Source organism: Lithobates pipiens, unplaced genomic scaffold (genome assembly GCF_037356315.1).
Source record: "Lithobates pipiens isolate NorthernLeopardFrog02 unplaced genomic scaffold, aLitPip1_a1.2 Scaffold_19, whole genome shotgun sequence".
NCBI lineage: Eukaryota > Metazoa > Chordata > Amphibia > Anura > Ranidae > Lithobates > Lithobates pipiens.
Genome location: NW_027507764.1, coordinates 425,575,873 through 425,589,247, shown reverse-complemented (window position 1 = coordinate 425,589,247; position 13,375 = coordinate 425,575,873). Strand labels below are relative to the sequence as shown.

The 13,375-nt window shown below is 45.0% G+C and overlaps 1 protein-coding gene across 1 annotated transcript in view; it reads left to right on the top strand.

Annotated features, from left to right (window-relative positions):
- Positions 1-13,375, top strand: part of AQP4 (aquaporin 4) — a 57,150-nt gene that overhangs the window by 36,009 nt on the left and 7,766 nt on the right. Inside the window, exon 4 of the mRNA XM_077492604.1 lies at positions 2,195-2,275. Coding sequence (XP_077348730.1) covers positions 2,195-2,275 — 81 coding nt within the window. The remainder of the gene's footprint in view (positions 1-2,194; positions 2,276-13,375) is intronic.

Below are 13,375 nucleotides of genomic sequence, written 5' to 3'. Positions count from 1 at the left end.
ACAGATCATGTGACACTTAGATTGCACACCGGTGGACATCATTTCACAAATTATGTGACAACTGAAGGTAATTGGTTGCACCAGAGCTTTTTATATGCTTCATAACAAAGGGGGTGAATACATACGCACATGCCAATTATCAGTTTTTTATTTCTGAAAAATAGTTTTATGTAAATATTTTCCTAATTTTCACCAACTTAGACTATTGTGTTCTGATCCATCACATACAATTCAGAAAAAAAAAAAAAAATTGAACTAAAGGCTGTAATGTAACAAAATAGGTAAAAAGCCAAGTGGGTGAATACTTTTGCAAAGCACTGTAGGCTACGTTAATGCAATGTACAATATTGTGCAACATAATGGTTGTTTTTACACCGCAAAAAAACAAATGGATGTAACTTAGTGCTTAGGCTTTAAATGTATTGAAATTATATATAATATAATAACCTCCCTTGTGCATTTATAAAGTCTCTGCCAGTGGCAGGCTGGGAATAAAATGTAACATTTTATATTCCCAGCACTATGCGGGAAAAGTAATTTAAGCCATGGTAAACAAGTAGGAGCAGGGATGTGATCTAGTAAAATCCATTTATTTATTTAGGAAGAAATGAACAATACATTTGTTCTGGGCCCCCCCTGTTTAGCTGATGAGGTCTGGGCCCAGTACAATAGAACCAGTTGTACTGCCTTATCAGCGGCCCTTTCTAGCGTGCAAAATCATTATATAAATTGTCCGGTAACAAAAACATATAAAAACATCATAGTGCAGTAATATTAAAACTAGATAACTTCCCAAAAAAAACCCTTGGAGTTGTGCTCTCATAAACATAAAGTGGTCAAACATCAAATCATCACATTGTGCTCCGATTCCTCTTCCCACCACCAGGTGTCACCCACATGTACTGCAGTCTCATCCGAAATTGATGACCTCACTGGGTCTAATACAGTATGAAAAAATTCCTCCTTGATCTTCCCCAGTATCTCCCCAGAGCTGCCAGTTGGCCTCTCAAGAAAGGAACTTAGATAGTAATGCTTACTTTAAAAAAAAAACACTATTCTTTATTAACATATATGCTTACATATATAAAGGTGTTCACCACACGCATATAGTGCTATCAAAGATTGCTGCACTGTAACTTCCGGTCTCAGTGACGTATTTCAAGTTCTGGCTTGATGATATCACTTCCTGAACGTATATGGTTGATTGGACTTTCTCAAGAGGGCTTCTTCAAGAAGTAGAATGGTGGAAGAGTGAGCGACACCTGATGGTTATTTACACATGCTTGATTTGACAATAGTGTATAAGGGACTATATTTCTGGTGAGCATTTTATACATTTGTGTGGAAGTATTACATATAAGATTATTGATGGAGGGATATTTGCTCATGGACAACTGATATATTGAGTTTGCACACTAGAATTCTTAGCCCAGGAAATATAAAATGTGGATTTGAGACCATTTTGGGGTAAAGGTGATTCCAGCTGCTAAGAAAATGTGTTTATTATTTTTATTTTTGGGAAGATTTTGAAAATATCCCAAGCGCTGTTTTGCATAGATTTGTATTGTAAATAAAAAGAAGCCCTGGATTTTCACACCACCTCAAGTTTATGATCAATGTACTGTATTCTCAATGCAGCAATAAAGTTTTCAAACTGGATCTACTGTATCTGTAATATATCTGGAATTGCCAACCTTCACCCCACCTTCTCTATGCTGTATGAGTAGAAAAATGGAATATCATCTTTGATGGAACAACTGGGTATATGTAGATAGACTGAAGGAGAGTCTACTTCAATTATTAATTACTAATGAGTAGATTTTAAGCTAAATAGCTCATATGTGGAAGTGGTTTCTCTGAATATTGAGAAAAGAAAGGGTTGCTTTAATAATAACAGATACAGTTAAAAATCCATCACTGTCCTACTGGGTAGAAAATTCTAAGGATGATCATGATAATATTAATAGTGAATAAGGTTTGATTATATGACTATATGATGATGATGATGTAATGTCTGTGCTGATGATGATCAAGTACTGTATGTTGGAATAGTACTGTCTCAAGCTAATCACCTGCTATGGTATGGTAATGGGGTGGACAAGAATGTCGAAAGGTTATCAACATGGAACAAAGCTGATGAATTTAAATTTCCCTATTTAGCTACTTCCTTTTTTTATGTTTAATCCTTCAATAGATCAACTACACAGGAGCCAGCATGAATCCAGCTAGATCATTTGGTCCAGCTGTAATTATGAACAAATGGGAACACCACTGGGTAAGGCAAACTAAATACACTATTTACAATAAAATTGTTAAAAGTATAATACAAAATCGATGTAGACATTATATATTGCTATTAGAAATCCTTATTTGGGCTATATTGAGGGGTATGTTTTGCACTCTATTTTTTCAGTGCTCTCACACTTTGAATGACAATTGCGCACTCATGCAATGCTGGACCCATATGCAATTTGTGTCCTTTTTTTCCACACATAAAAAGATTTCTTTTGTTGGTATTTAATCACATACCTTGTGGTGAGGGCTTGCCGCATGAAAGTGGTGACCTGTCCATGATCCCTGGACAGAAACGTCAACTGAAGGAAGAGTGCACAGATTCAGTTAAAATGGCGATATCCTAGAATAGCCGGGAACAGGAGAAACCCCCAAACACTCAATTTTTTGTTTTGTTTTTTTCTTAATAAATATATTTTATTTTATGTTTTATATATATATATATATATACAAAAAAAATTCAGAAACAACTCTGTATTCCTGAACCCAGCGCTAAATGGATTATACATCCACTATCCCTGCAGCTGCTGTTATCATAAAACTCCAATATAAAACACAAAACAAATGTCTGATTGAAAATCAAACACTAACAGCGCTAGATATTAACCACATGAAAATTTTCAATTTTTCATTACCATGCATAAAACTGCATCACAAACGCATAAAATCACATGCATAAAAACAATTAAACCAAAATAAATAATAATGAAATAAATATTGCTCCTGCTACATACACCACAATGAACTACCAATCCATGTAATGTTTAGCACCTGCGTGCTCCAGCTTATATAATTGTCTTGAGTGTGTAACAGTATTCATACAATAAAAAATCATTTAACAGTGTCCATATGAATCCATGGGACAGATAAAGAGGGGTGTAGCCACACAGAGTGTCCAACCAATTCCCAAAAGTGAGAGTATCTCTTCCTTATCCTCTACACCTTCACCGTTCACACAATGTGCACTATCCCTTAGATGGCTGCTTACCAGAGGGTCTATGCAATAAGGCTCTTATTAAGGCTGTTTCACTGCTTGTATCAGCTCTCCACTCCTCTACTGGTCCCAATGGTCTCATTAACATCAGTAGCATGTAAGGATAGACATATGGGGGGGCGTGGCCTGGAGCTTCATGGTGTAGGACGTGCTGAGTGAGAGCTCCGTCTGAGACCTTATCCTTTTACCTTATCCTTTGGGGATTTTTCTTAGCTATTTACTGTACAGACGCCCGGGAACCTTGTGCTCACTTTGTGCCTCATGTCGCCGACTAAAAGACCCTCCGAGGCGGCCGCCAAGCTGGCTAAGTTCCGCCACGAGGGCCAGGGCGCGACGGAGCAAGATGGCGCCGGCCCCGCACCTACCGCGGAGGAGTCTCCTGCAAACGACACCGCCAAGATCCTTGAGGCCGTCTCCTCCTGCCAAACCGCCCTCACTACCAAGATAGAGGAGGTTAAGATGGACATCTCCCATATTCGGCATGACCTGCAGAAGCTGAGGGACAGGGTGTCCGAGGCCGAACGAAGAGTGGAACACGTGGAGACGGACATCCCTCCTCTACAACACTCGGTCGAACGTTTGCAGCACCAACTTAGTGTCGTCCTTCACAAGCAGGACGACATGGAAAATAGACTTCGACGCTGCAATCTTCGTTTCGTGGGTCTCCCGGAACGATCGGAGGGCTCCGACCCTCCCACCTACCTGGAAAACCTCCTCGTTAAAACCTTCGGCAGGGAATCTTTCTCCTCCACGTTCGTGATCGAACGAGCGCATCGTCTGGCGGCCCGTCCGCCTCCAGCCGGCGCACCCCCGCGGACTTTCATTGCCAAGCTACTTAACTACAGAGACCGGGATACGGTGCTTCGCCTCACCCGCGAACGTGGAAATATCCCGGTTGACAATGTTACGGTGGCAGTGTTCCCAGATTTCTCGGCGGAGGTCCAACGAAAACGAGCACAATTTACGGAGGTCAAGCGCCAGCTGCGAGTTCGCCATTTGCCATATGCAATGTTGTTTCCAGCTCGACTCCGGGTGACCCGTGAGGGCAAGACCTATTTCTTTGAAGATCCTGCTGCGGCCTCGTCATGGTTGGAACGGGATGCGGTGCAAGGCCCTGCTTGAAAGCTGACCACTACAGCCCCTGAGTAATGCCTACCTATCCACCTTGGCTATCGTGAGTGATCCCTGCCCTCTCCTGTTCCCTCTGCTATACCCCCCCTCTTTTTTCTCCTTTGACCCTATGGACTGCCTCCATTTTTGCTGCTATCACCCCCTGCATGGGAGAACGCTGTGCTGATTGCCCTCTGCGGTGACCGCCGCTGAACTCTCTCTGTGCCCTGGATTTACAGTTTCTGCCTCCCCTCCTTTGTCAGACTCCCGTGCACCCTTCATTGTTTTTTCTAAGATGAACATCGGTGTGATGGCGCAGATCGTGAGGGGGGTCATGTTCTGGGACGTGCTACCCTTGCCCCTGTCTCGCTCCATTTTTTCACTCCCCCCTCTCTCCCTTCCCTCCCTATTTTTACTGATGCACACGGAGGTAACCATGTACTGCTTGAACTCCTTGTCTCCCCTATTTGGCCCATTTTTCCACATGCCTGGGTTCCCCCCCCCCCCTTTTTTTTTCCCCCTGTCTGCCCCACGCGCTATGCTTTTACTTGGTCTCTCAGACGACCTGCTGACTCTTGCTCTGGAAAGTACACCCACTACAACCCGCTGCACTGTCTGCTCTGCAGTTTGTTATAATTGCGCCCATGTTTGTGTTGTTTCCCTGGCCAGCAGTCACTACCGCGGCTGCGGCGAGTGACAGTTTTTTTGGTTTGCCCCGCTGGTCCAGAGTAGGCATTGTTATGACTGTTTTACTGGTTGTATGTGTTTTATATTGTGTTATTTACAGCTGTAATTTTATTGCAAATGTGTTCTTGTATTTGTTGCTGCCAGCCAGGGAGGATCCAGAGGTTGCCCAGACGCCCTGCATGCCCGAACTTTCTGGGCCGGGGGCCTACACTAGTCTAATCTGTACCGACATGTTCCATGGCTGCGCTTAAATTTGTAACCTGGAATGTCAGGGGCCTTGGCGCTAAACCCAAGAGATTAGCCGTCCTTACTCACCTCAAACGCCTGAAAGTGGACATCTCGATCCTCGTCGAGACTCACCTTACAGGCCAGTCCCAAAGGGCGCTTAGAAAACCTTGGGTCGGCTGGATGTACAGCGCCCCTCACACTTCCCATTCCCGAGGTGTAGCCATTTTAATTGCTAAAACTGTGCAGTTCCAGTTACATGACCTATGCTCAGACCCTCACGGTAGATTTCTATTTTTACATGCCACTGTGAGCGGCCTGACGATGCTTATTATGGCGTTTTACATACCACCACCCTTCCAGTTTCAGGCCCTGCACGAAGGTCTTAATTTTATGACCAAATTCCCTACAGTCCCGGTAATCTGGATAGGTGATTTCAACATGACCATCAACCCCGGCCTCGACCGACTTGGCGCACCTGACCGCACGTCTTCCCCCCCTCATACCACTAGGTTCGGTAGATTTGCAGCTGAACTGGCCATGACAGACTCCTGGAGACATAAGCATCCAACAACACAGGCCTTTTCTTGCTTCACTCCCGCCCGCCGAGCTATGTCTCGTATAGACATGGCCCTGCTCTCTCCCTCCCTGCTTCCCGAATTATTGGAGGTCGGCTTTGACGCCAGGGTGCTGTCGGACCACTCCCCATACTGGCTGACGCTGAGACTGCCTGCGACTGTCCCCCCCCGTGTGTGGAGACTGAACCCCTTCTGGCTTACGGTTATCCCAGATCTGGAGGACCTACAGAGGGAACTAGTTTTTTTTCTCCGTTCAAACGCGGGATCTGCGTCCCCTGGGTCAATATGGGAATCATTTAAGCTTCATGCTAGGCTGCTCCTGATCACCCGTATTAACAGGTACAAGGCTAATTCTAGACAGGTACTGACACAGGCTGAGGAGCGCCTACAATCCCTTGAGCAACTGTTTGTGACGGATCCTTCCCTGGAACATGCCACCCAGCTCCGCCTCCAGTCCCGACTGACTGATCACCTTCATTATGAGAAAGCGAAACAGGGCCTTTTCTTTAGTAGACAGCGTGTGTTTGAACACGGCGAGCGGGCGGGCAAACTGCTAGCTTATATGGCCCGGCTTGACCATAGCCCTCCGGTGGTGGTTCAGCTCCGTGGCGCCGCCGACGACTTGATCTCCGACCCTGACCTGATTCTACGTGAGTTCAGAATGTTCTACTCCACTCTATATACCTCCACAACCAGACACACGCACGCTGACCTCACCCAATTCCTTCACTCCATAGATTTCCCCTCTATCAGCCCAGAGCAGAGATCCCTCCTGGAAGCCCCCATCTCCCCTGACTGTATTGCCGAGGCACTTGCCTCCCTCCCATCCTCCAAGGCGCCTGGCTCGGACGGGCTACCCCTGGAATTTTATTCTCATTTTCAAGACACGCTAATCCCAGAACTGCACACGTTATACACCCATATGTTTGATACAATGTCCCTTCCCGCCTCCATGGGAGAGGCCCTTGTTGTCCTCATACCCAAGCCCGGTAAGGACCCCTACTACCCAGAGTCGTACCGCCCGATTTCCCTCCTACAGCTGGATGTAAAAATCCTGGCTAAAATTCTGGCCCTGCGACTCAATAAAGTTGTCCTCAGCCTTATACATCCAGATCAAACGGGGTTCATGCCTAACAAAAATACTGCCTTCAATCTCCGCAGACTCTTTATGAATCTGCAGGCCACTCACGATAACATCGGCTCCCGGGTAGTCGTGAGTCTAGATGCCGCGAAGGCGTTTGACTCCGTTGAATGGAGTTACCTATGGGAATGCCTGACTAACTTTGGCTTTGGCCCTAACTTCATTAAGTGGATTCAGCTTTTATATAGCGCTCCCACTGCCCGGATCCAGGTTAATGGCAGGATCTCGGATCCTTTCCCTCTGTCTAGGGGTACTCGCCAGGGTTGCCCGTTGTCCCCCCTCCTGTATGCCCTCGCGGTTGAGCCGCTGGCCATTGCCATTCGTGCTCACCCGCAAATTAAGGGCCTGCGTTCGGGCCTTTTGACGGAAACCCTCAGTTTATACGCTGACGATATGTTATTATACCTCGAAGACTCGGGTCCCTCTCTGCAAGCAGCCCTGCGATTGATAGAGCAGTTTGGGGAATACTCTGGACTACGTATTAACTGGTCCAAGTCCCAGATCCTCCCTTTAGACTTGGGTGCCCCGTCCGCTGATCAGGCGGCAATGCCCCTGGTCAGGGCAAGTCAGGTGAAATATTTGGGAGTGCAATGTTCACGATTGCTGACTGACTACACCCTTTTAAATGTGGAACCCTTATTCACCCTGCTCAAGCAAAAAACCCAGACTTGGTCCCGTCTCCCCCTTGGGGTGATGGGCCGTGTAAACTTGGTCAAAATGATTCTCCTCCCCAAGCTGCTCTATGTGTTTTGGCATGCTCCCCTGCGCATCCCTCTCAGAACCTTCAAATCCTTGGAGGCCATCCTAAACGCGTTTGTTTGGGGTTCGTCTCGACACAAGCTCTCATGGAGTGTTCTGAAATGTCCTACCCACCTGGGCGGCACCGCCCTACCAGACCTGTACTATTATTATCTGGCCGCTCAACTGTCCCATTTCTACTATTTCAATCAGATTGACAAAGATCGCTATGCCTCACTGGTATGCTCCCCGCACTACACTCTGGTCGTACACCCACTCCGTCTCCTTATGCGTGGCTCCGGGGGACCTTTCGTCCCGATGAGAGACATGTTGTCCCACCACTGTTTGATTTGGCAGCAGGCCACGTCCATTACTGGGGCCCCTAGGTTTCACTCCCACACCCCCCTTTGGGACAATCCCCTACTTCCCGAACTCTCTACGATCCCCGACCGCTCTGTGTGGCTAGCCGGGGGCGTTATCTTTCTGTCCCAGGTTATTACCAATGGCTCTGTCAGACCCTTCCAGGCCCTCAGAACTGACTTCAACCTCCCTAATAGAATGTTTTTTAGGTATCTTCAACTCCGCCATGCCCTTAGCTCTCAGTTTGGCTCCCATATCCCCAGGCTTGAAACACCTCCGATAGCAACAGCCGTGCTAGGTGATGACCCTAAGAAACTGATTTCTTTTTTTTACACCAACCTGCTCACGCCTGGGGTGACTGCCCGCGCCTACCGACTTAAGGCTAGATGGGAGGCCGACGTGGGGGTTATCGAGGACGCGGACTGGGAAACTGCACTTGACACCCCCAAGCTGGTCTCCCCGAAACTTTCTGACAGACTTACACACCTCTACATGCTACATAGGTCATACCTGACCCCTGGGCGGCTGTCCAAGTTTAGACCTGACTATGATCCAGCATGTCCTAAATGTGGTGATCCTCAGGCCACGTTCTACCATCTCCTTTGGTCCTGTCCTGAGTTGCAGGTTTACTGGAAGCAAATTGTTGACTTCCTTCATGACCAAATGGGCTCCCCTCTGACGCTATGCCCCCGCCAATGTTTGCTGGGGATTCTGCTCGTATCCGAGGAGGCAAGGATCCCGACTGTTTTTCTACAGGAGACCCTATACCTAGCCAGACTGCAGATAGCCCGCACCTGGTTGCGCTCTGCGCCCCCCACCGCCCGACAATGGAAGGCGGCTGTCAATGCCACTCTCCCCTATAAAAAACTGCTGTATATGCATAGAGGCTGCCCGAGCAAGTTTGCCAAGCTGTGGGATAAATGGATGGGGGATTCAGATACATGTACCGACTAGTGTAGTCTGTGGTCTATACGCCTCCTTACACCTATCCGGGTTCGGCCCGGCGAGTCTAGCTGTCTCCGTGGTTGTAGGTGGGCTTCCCGCCCTCATAATAATGGTTTCCTGCTCCTCTCTGCAAATTACTTTGAGTAGAATGTACTATGGCTCGGCATATGATTCCCAACCTCTGAGTTCCTCTTTTCCCCCCATATCTGAACACACTATATTGCCCCTTGTTTTTTATGTAATGTGCAATCTGTAAACAAAGAACCCCCCCCTCCTTGTGTTTTTCAGCCTGTGGTATTGTTAGCAGCTGTTTTTTATCCGTATATTTGGTGTATGTTGCACCCCATATGTGTTACTGTTATCCTATGTATTTTGTATGCTCAATAAACGTTCTTTTTTCAAAAAAAAAGGATAGACATATGGCTCCAATAGTGTTATACCTTTTATTAGATCAAAACCAATACCCCACATACTCCATGCACTTACATTAAAAAAACTTTGAAACAGCATATCACAGCGTCACAGAACACAACTATGTCCTCTCACCGCCAGCAGGTTTACTCTAAATCCAGGTCGGTCATATGAGTTATAAATATATATATATATATATATAGATAGATAGATAGATAGATAGATAGATAGATAGATAGATAGATAGATAGATAGATAGATTGTTTTATAAATACATTGTAATATATATATATATATATATATATATATATATTTTTTTTTTTTTTTTTTTTTTACTTCTCCTTTAACCCCCCTGACGGTATTCCCGAGTCTGGCTGGGGGTGGAATTTTTATACCAAGAGCGGTAACCCCGAGCCAGACTCAGGACTGCATCGCTGGATCCAGGAGGAGGTTTACTTACCTTCTCCCTCGGATCCAGCATGGTCTCCCCGCTGTACGAGCGAGCCGTGTCTCGCTCGATCTATCACATCGCCGTTCTCCGTTCCCTGTGAGCGTTGCGACGCACGGGGACGGAGATCGGCGCCAAATTCAAAAAGTGAAACACACAGTATACATACAGTATAGTGTAATCTTACAGATTACATTGGTGTATGTAAATATTTCACATCCCCTTTGTCCCTAGTGGTCTGCCCAGTGTCCTGCATGCAGTTTTATATAATAAAAACTGTTCTTTATGCCTGGAAACTGGAGATTGTCCATAGCAACCAAATTGTCATTTTACATCAAAAATGGTTTTAGACCAGCTAGAAAACAGCGATAATAAATTGTAATCACTCGCAGAATTGAGTGATAGCGATTTGTGGGGAGATCCGTCATCAAATACTGAAAAGTAATGACAGTGACAATTTTGCAACTGAGCAAATTTCAGTGTTTTTGATTTGATTACATTATTGAATAATTTTTATTATTGTTATATTATTATTTGGTACAATTATTTATAGTTATTTATTATATTATAATTTATGATTTCATTTTTCAAACTTTATCATACCCGGGATGTCTGCTAGACTCTGGTTTGGACAGATTTAAGAGAGTTATTCCTAAGAATTACAGGACTACAATATAAAACGCCAAATTTTCATGCAAAATAATGGTACCGCTTTTAGCACCTAAAATCCGAAATAATCATACCGCCAGGGAGGTTAAGGATGCCAGGTCCCCCCAGCCAAACTCACCTGTCTCAGCACAAACGCAGGCTCCGGGAAGCTGCCGCACACTGCCCGCAGGATTCCCGACATGACAGTGTGTTGACAGCTTTTAAAAATCCTCGCCTGGATGACGTCACAGCCAGCTGAACCGTGCATGCGTGAACCAAACCTTGATATCACAGAAGCCTCACGCATGTGCAGACATTCAGCAGCGGCTGCGAACTGGAACACCATGGCATCCTGGAATGCCATAAGAGGCGCAATAATACCAAAAAGAAACCAAAAATGAATAAACAAACTAAAAGGGCTTCACTGAGGGGGAGACAGACGCAACATATAGAACATAAAATCTGTCATGGAGATCGAGAGAAGAAAGAAAGCAGACCTTGCCAGCCGTGATGATTCACAAACGTATCTCTTGCTGGACGTCCATCCTTTGCAATACAAAAGGCAGCTCCCCTTCACCACTGGGGTATCCTGTGCCTGTGACTGACGTACTGATGTACTGATCTCATTTCTTGAGACACTAACAAACACGGAAAGTACAAATACTCCCCAAATGACCCCTTTTTGGAAAGTAGAAATTCCAAGGTATTTAGAAAGATGCATGGTGAGTTTTTTGAAGTTGTACTATTTTCCCACAATTCTTTGCAAAATTAAGATTTTTTTTGTTTTTTTATTTTACAAAAATGTCATATTAACAGGCTATTTCTCTCACATGGCATATGCATACTTGCAACTACACCCCAAAACATATTCTACTACTCCACCTGAGTATGGTGATACCAAATGTGTGAGACTTTTTCACAGCCTCGCCACATACAGAGGCCCCACAGTCAGGTGTTCTAAGGATATAACACATCTAAAGCTATGAGGACCTATCACACTTTTAAAGGCCCTGGAGCACCAGGACAATGGAAACGCCCACAAAATGACCCTTTTTTGGAAATCAAAAACTCCATCGTATATTCTACGAGGCATAATGAGTCTTTTGAACATGGCATTTTTTCCACAAGTTTTGGAAGATGTGTAAAAAAAAAAAACATTGTCCATTTACTGTACACATTATTTCTAGCACATAGCATGTACATAGCATAAATTGCACCCCAAAATACATTCTCCTTCTCTTCTTGAGTATGGAAATACCACATGTGTGAGACTTTTACACAGCCTGGCCACATACAGAGGCCCAGTATTCAAGTAGCACCTTCAGGCATTCTAGGAGCATAAATTATACATCTAATGTCATGATGACCTATCACACTTGTGAAAGCCCTGGAGCCCCAGGACAATGGAACCTCCCCCATTTTGGAATGAAAATACCCCAACGTATATTCTATAAGGCATAGTGAGTCATCTGAACATGTCATTTGTAAAATGTGGAAAGAAAATGAAAATGCATTTTTTTTCACACAAAGTTGTCCATTTACACAATATTTTAACACGTAGCATGTACATAGCAAAAATTTCACCCCAAAATACAATCTACTACTCCTCCTGAGTATGGTGACACTGCATGTGTGAGACTTTTACACAGCCTGGCCACATACAGAGGCCCAACATTCAAGTAGCACCTTCAGGCATAAATGACATCATGTCATGATGGCCTATCATACTTTTGAAGGTGCTTCATATTTCTAACACATAGCATGTTCATACCAAGAATTATACTCCAAAATAAATTCTAAGGGTAAAAAAAGAATATTACCTGTGGATTTATTAGTGCAGTTGTCCACAAGGAGACCATTGGTTCAGGCAGCAGGCAGGGACGTGCTTAACGACAACAAAAGTAATTATCCAGGCAGCTGGCAGGATTATTGTGTATAGTCAGTACAGGGATATTGTCAGCACAGCCAAAGCATTTGTCCAAAGGAATTGTCCAGTCAGAGACATGGGCAGCACAGCCAAAATATTAGCCCCTTCATAAACATACTGCCTCTTGCTGTACTAAATATTTCCATAGTACAGGTAGCAGACAGATGGCAGTAAGTCAGGAGCAGGCTGAACAGCAGGCTCAGGGCATCAGTCAGGTAAGACCTTGGCACAGGGGTAGAGGCCTCTCCCACCCAAATCTCTATGAAGCCTTTGGGCTCCAGACCCTAATCTGGAATTGGCAAGACTTGGAGAAAACAAAAAAAATGTTTTCTCCATCCGGAAAAACAATTCTGGAGCCCCTCACATATGTGTGAGCCCTGTGTACTAAAGTAGCAGGGCAACAGATTGGTCCAAGCGGTAGGCAGAAGCATAGTCGATAAAACAGGTGAGGGTCAATTCACGTGGGGGCAGTCCAAGCAGTAGGCAGAGGCATAGTCAAAAAACAGGCCAGGGTCAGTTCACCTTGAAGGCAGTGGCATGGTTATTTAAGGAAGCATGGAAAATGGTCAGCACAGATGATGAAAATGGGGAAATAGTTAAAATTATGGCTACTATTTTAGGGATGTATGATGATGTCAAAAGCATTCTCTAGGCTGGGTTGGGAGGAACACTGGGGACAATGGTAGCTGATATCTCTTCAAACTCCTCTTTTTCTGCATATGCAACATCTTTTCTTGGCGTCTACGACCTGCTTTAGATGGTGGAATGCTATCTAGAAAGTGTCACTCATGAAGGCTAACAGCATCAGAGCAAAGGTTTTCTGGGGGGGGATTTTAGGAAGGGGTTGGGGCCTTTGTTGGATTTGGTGCAG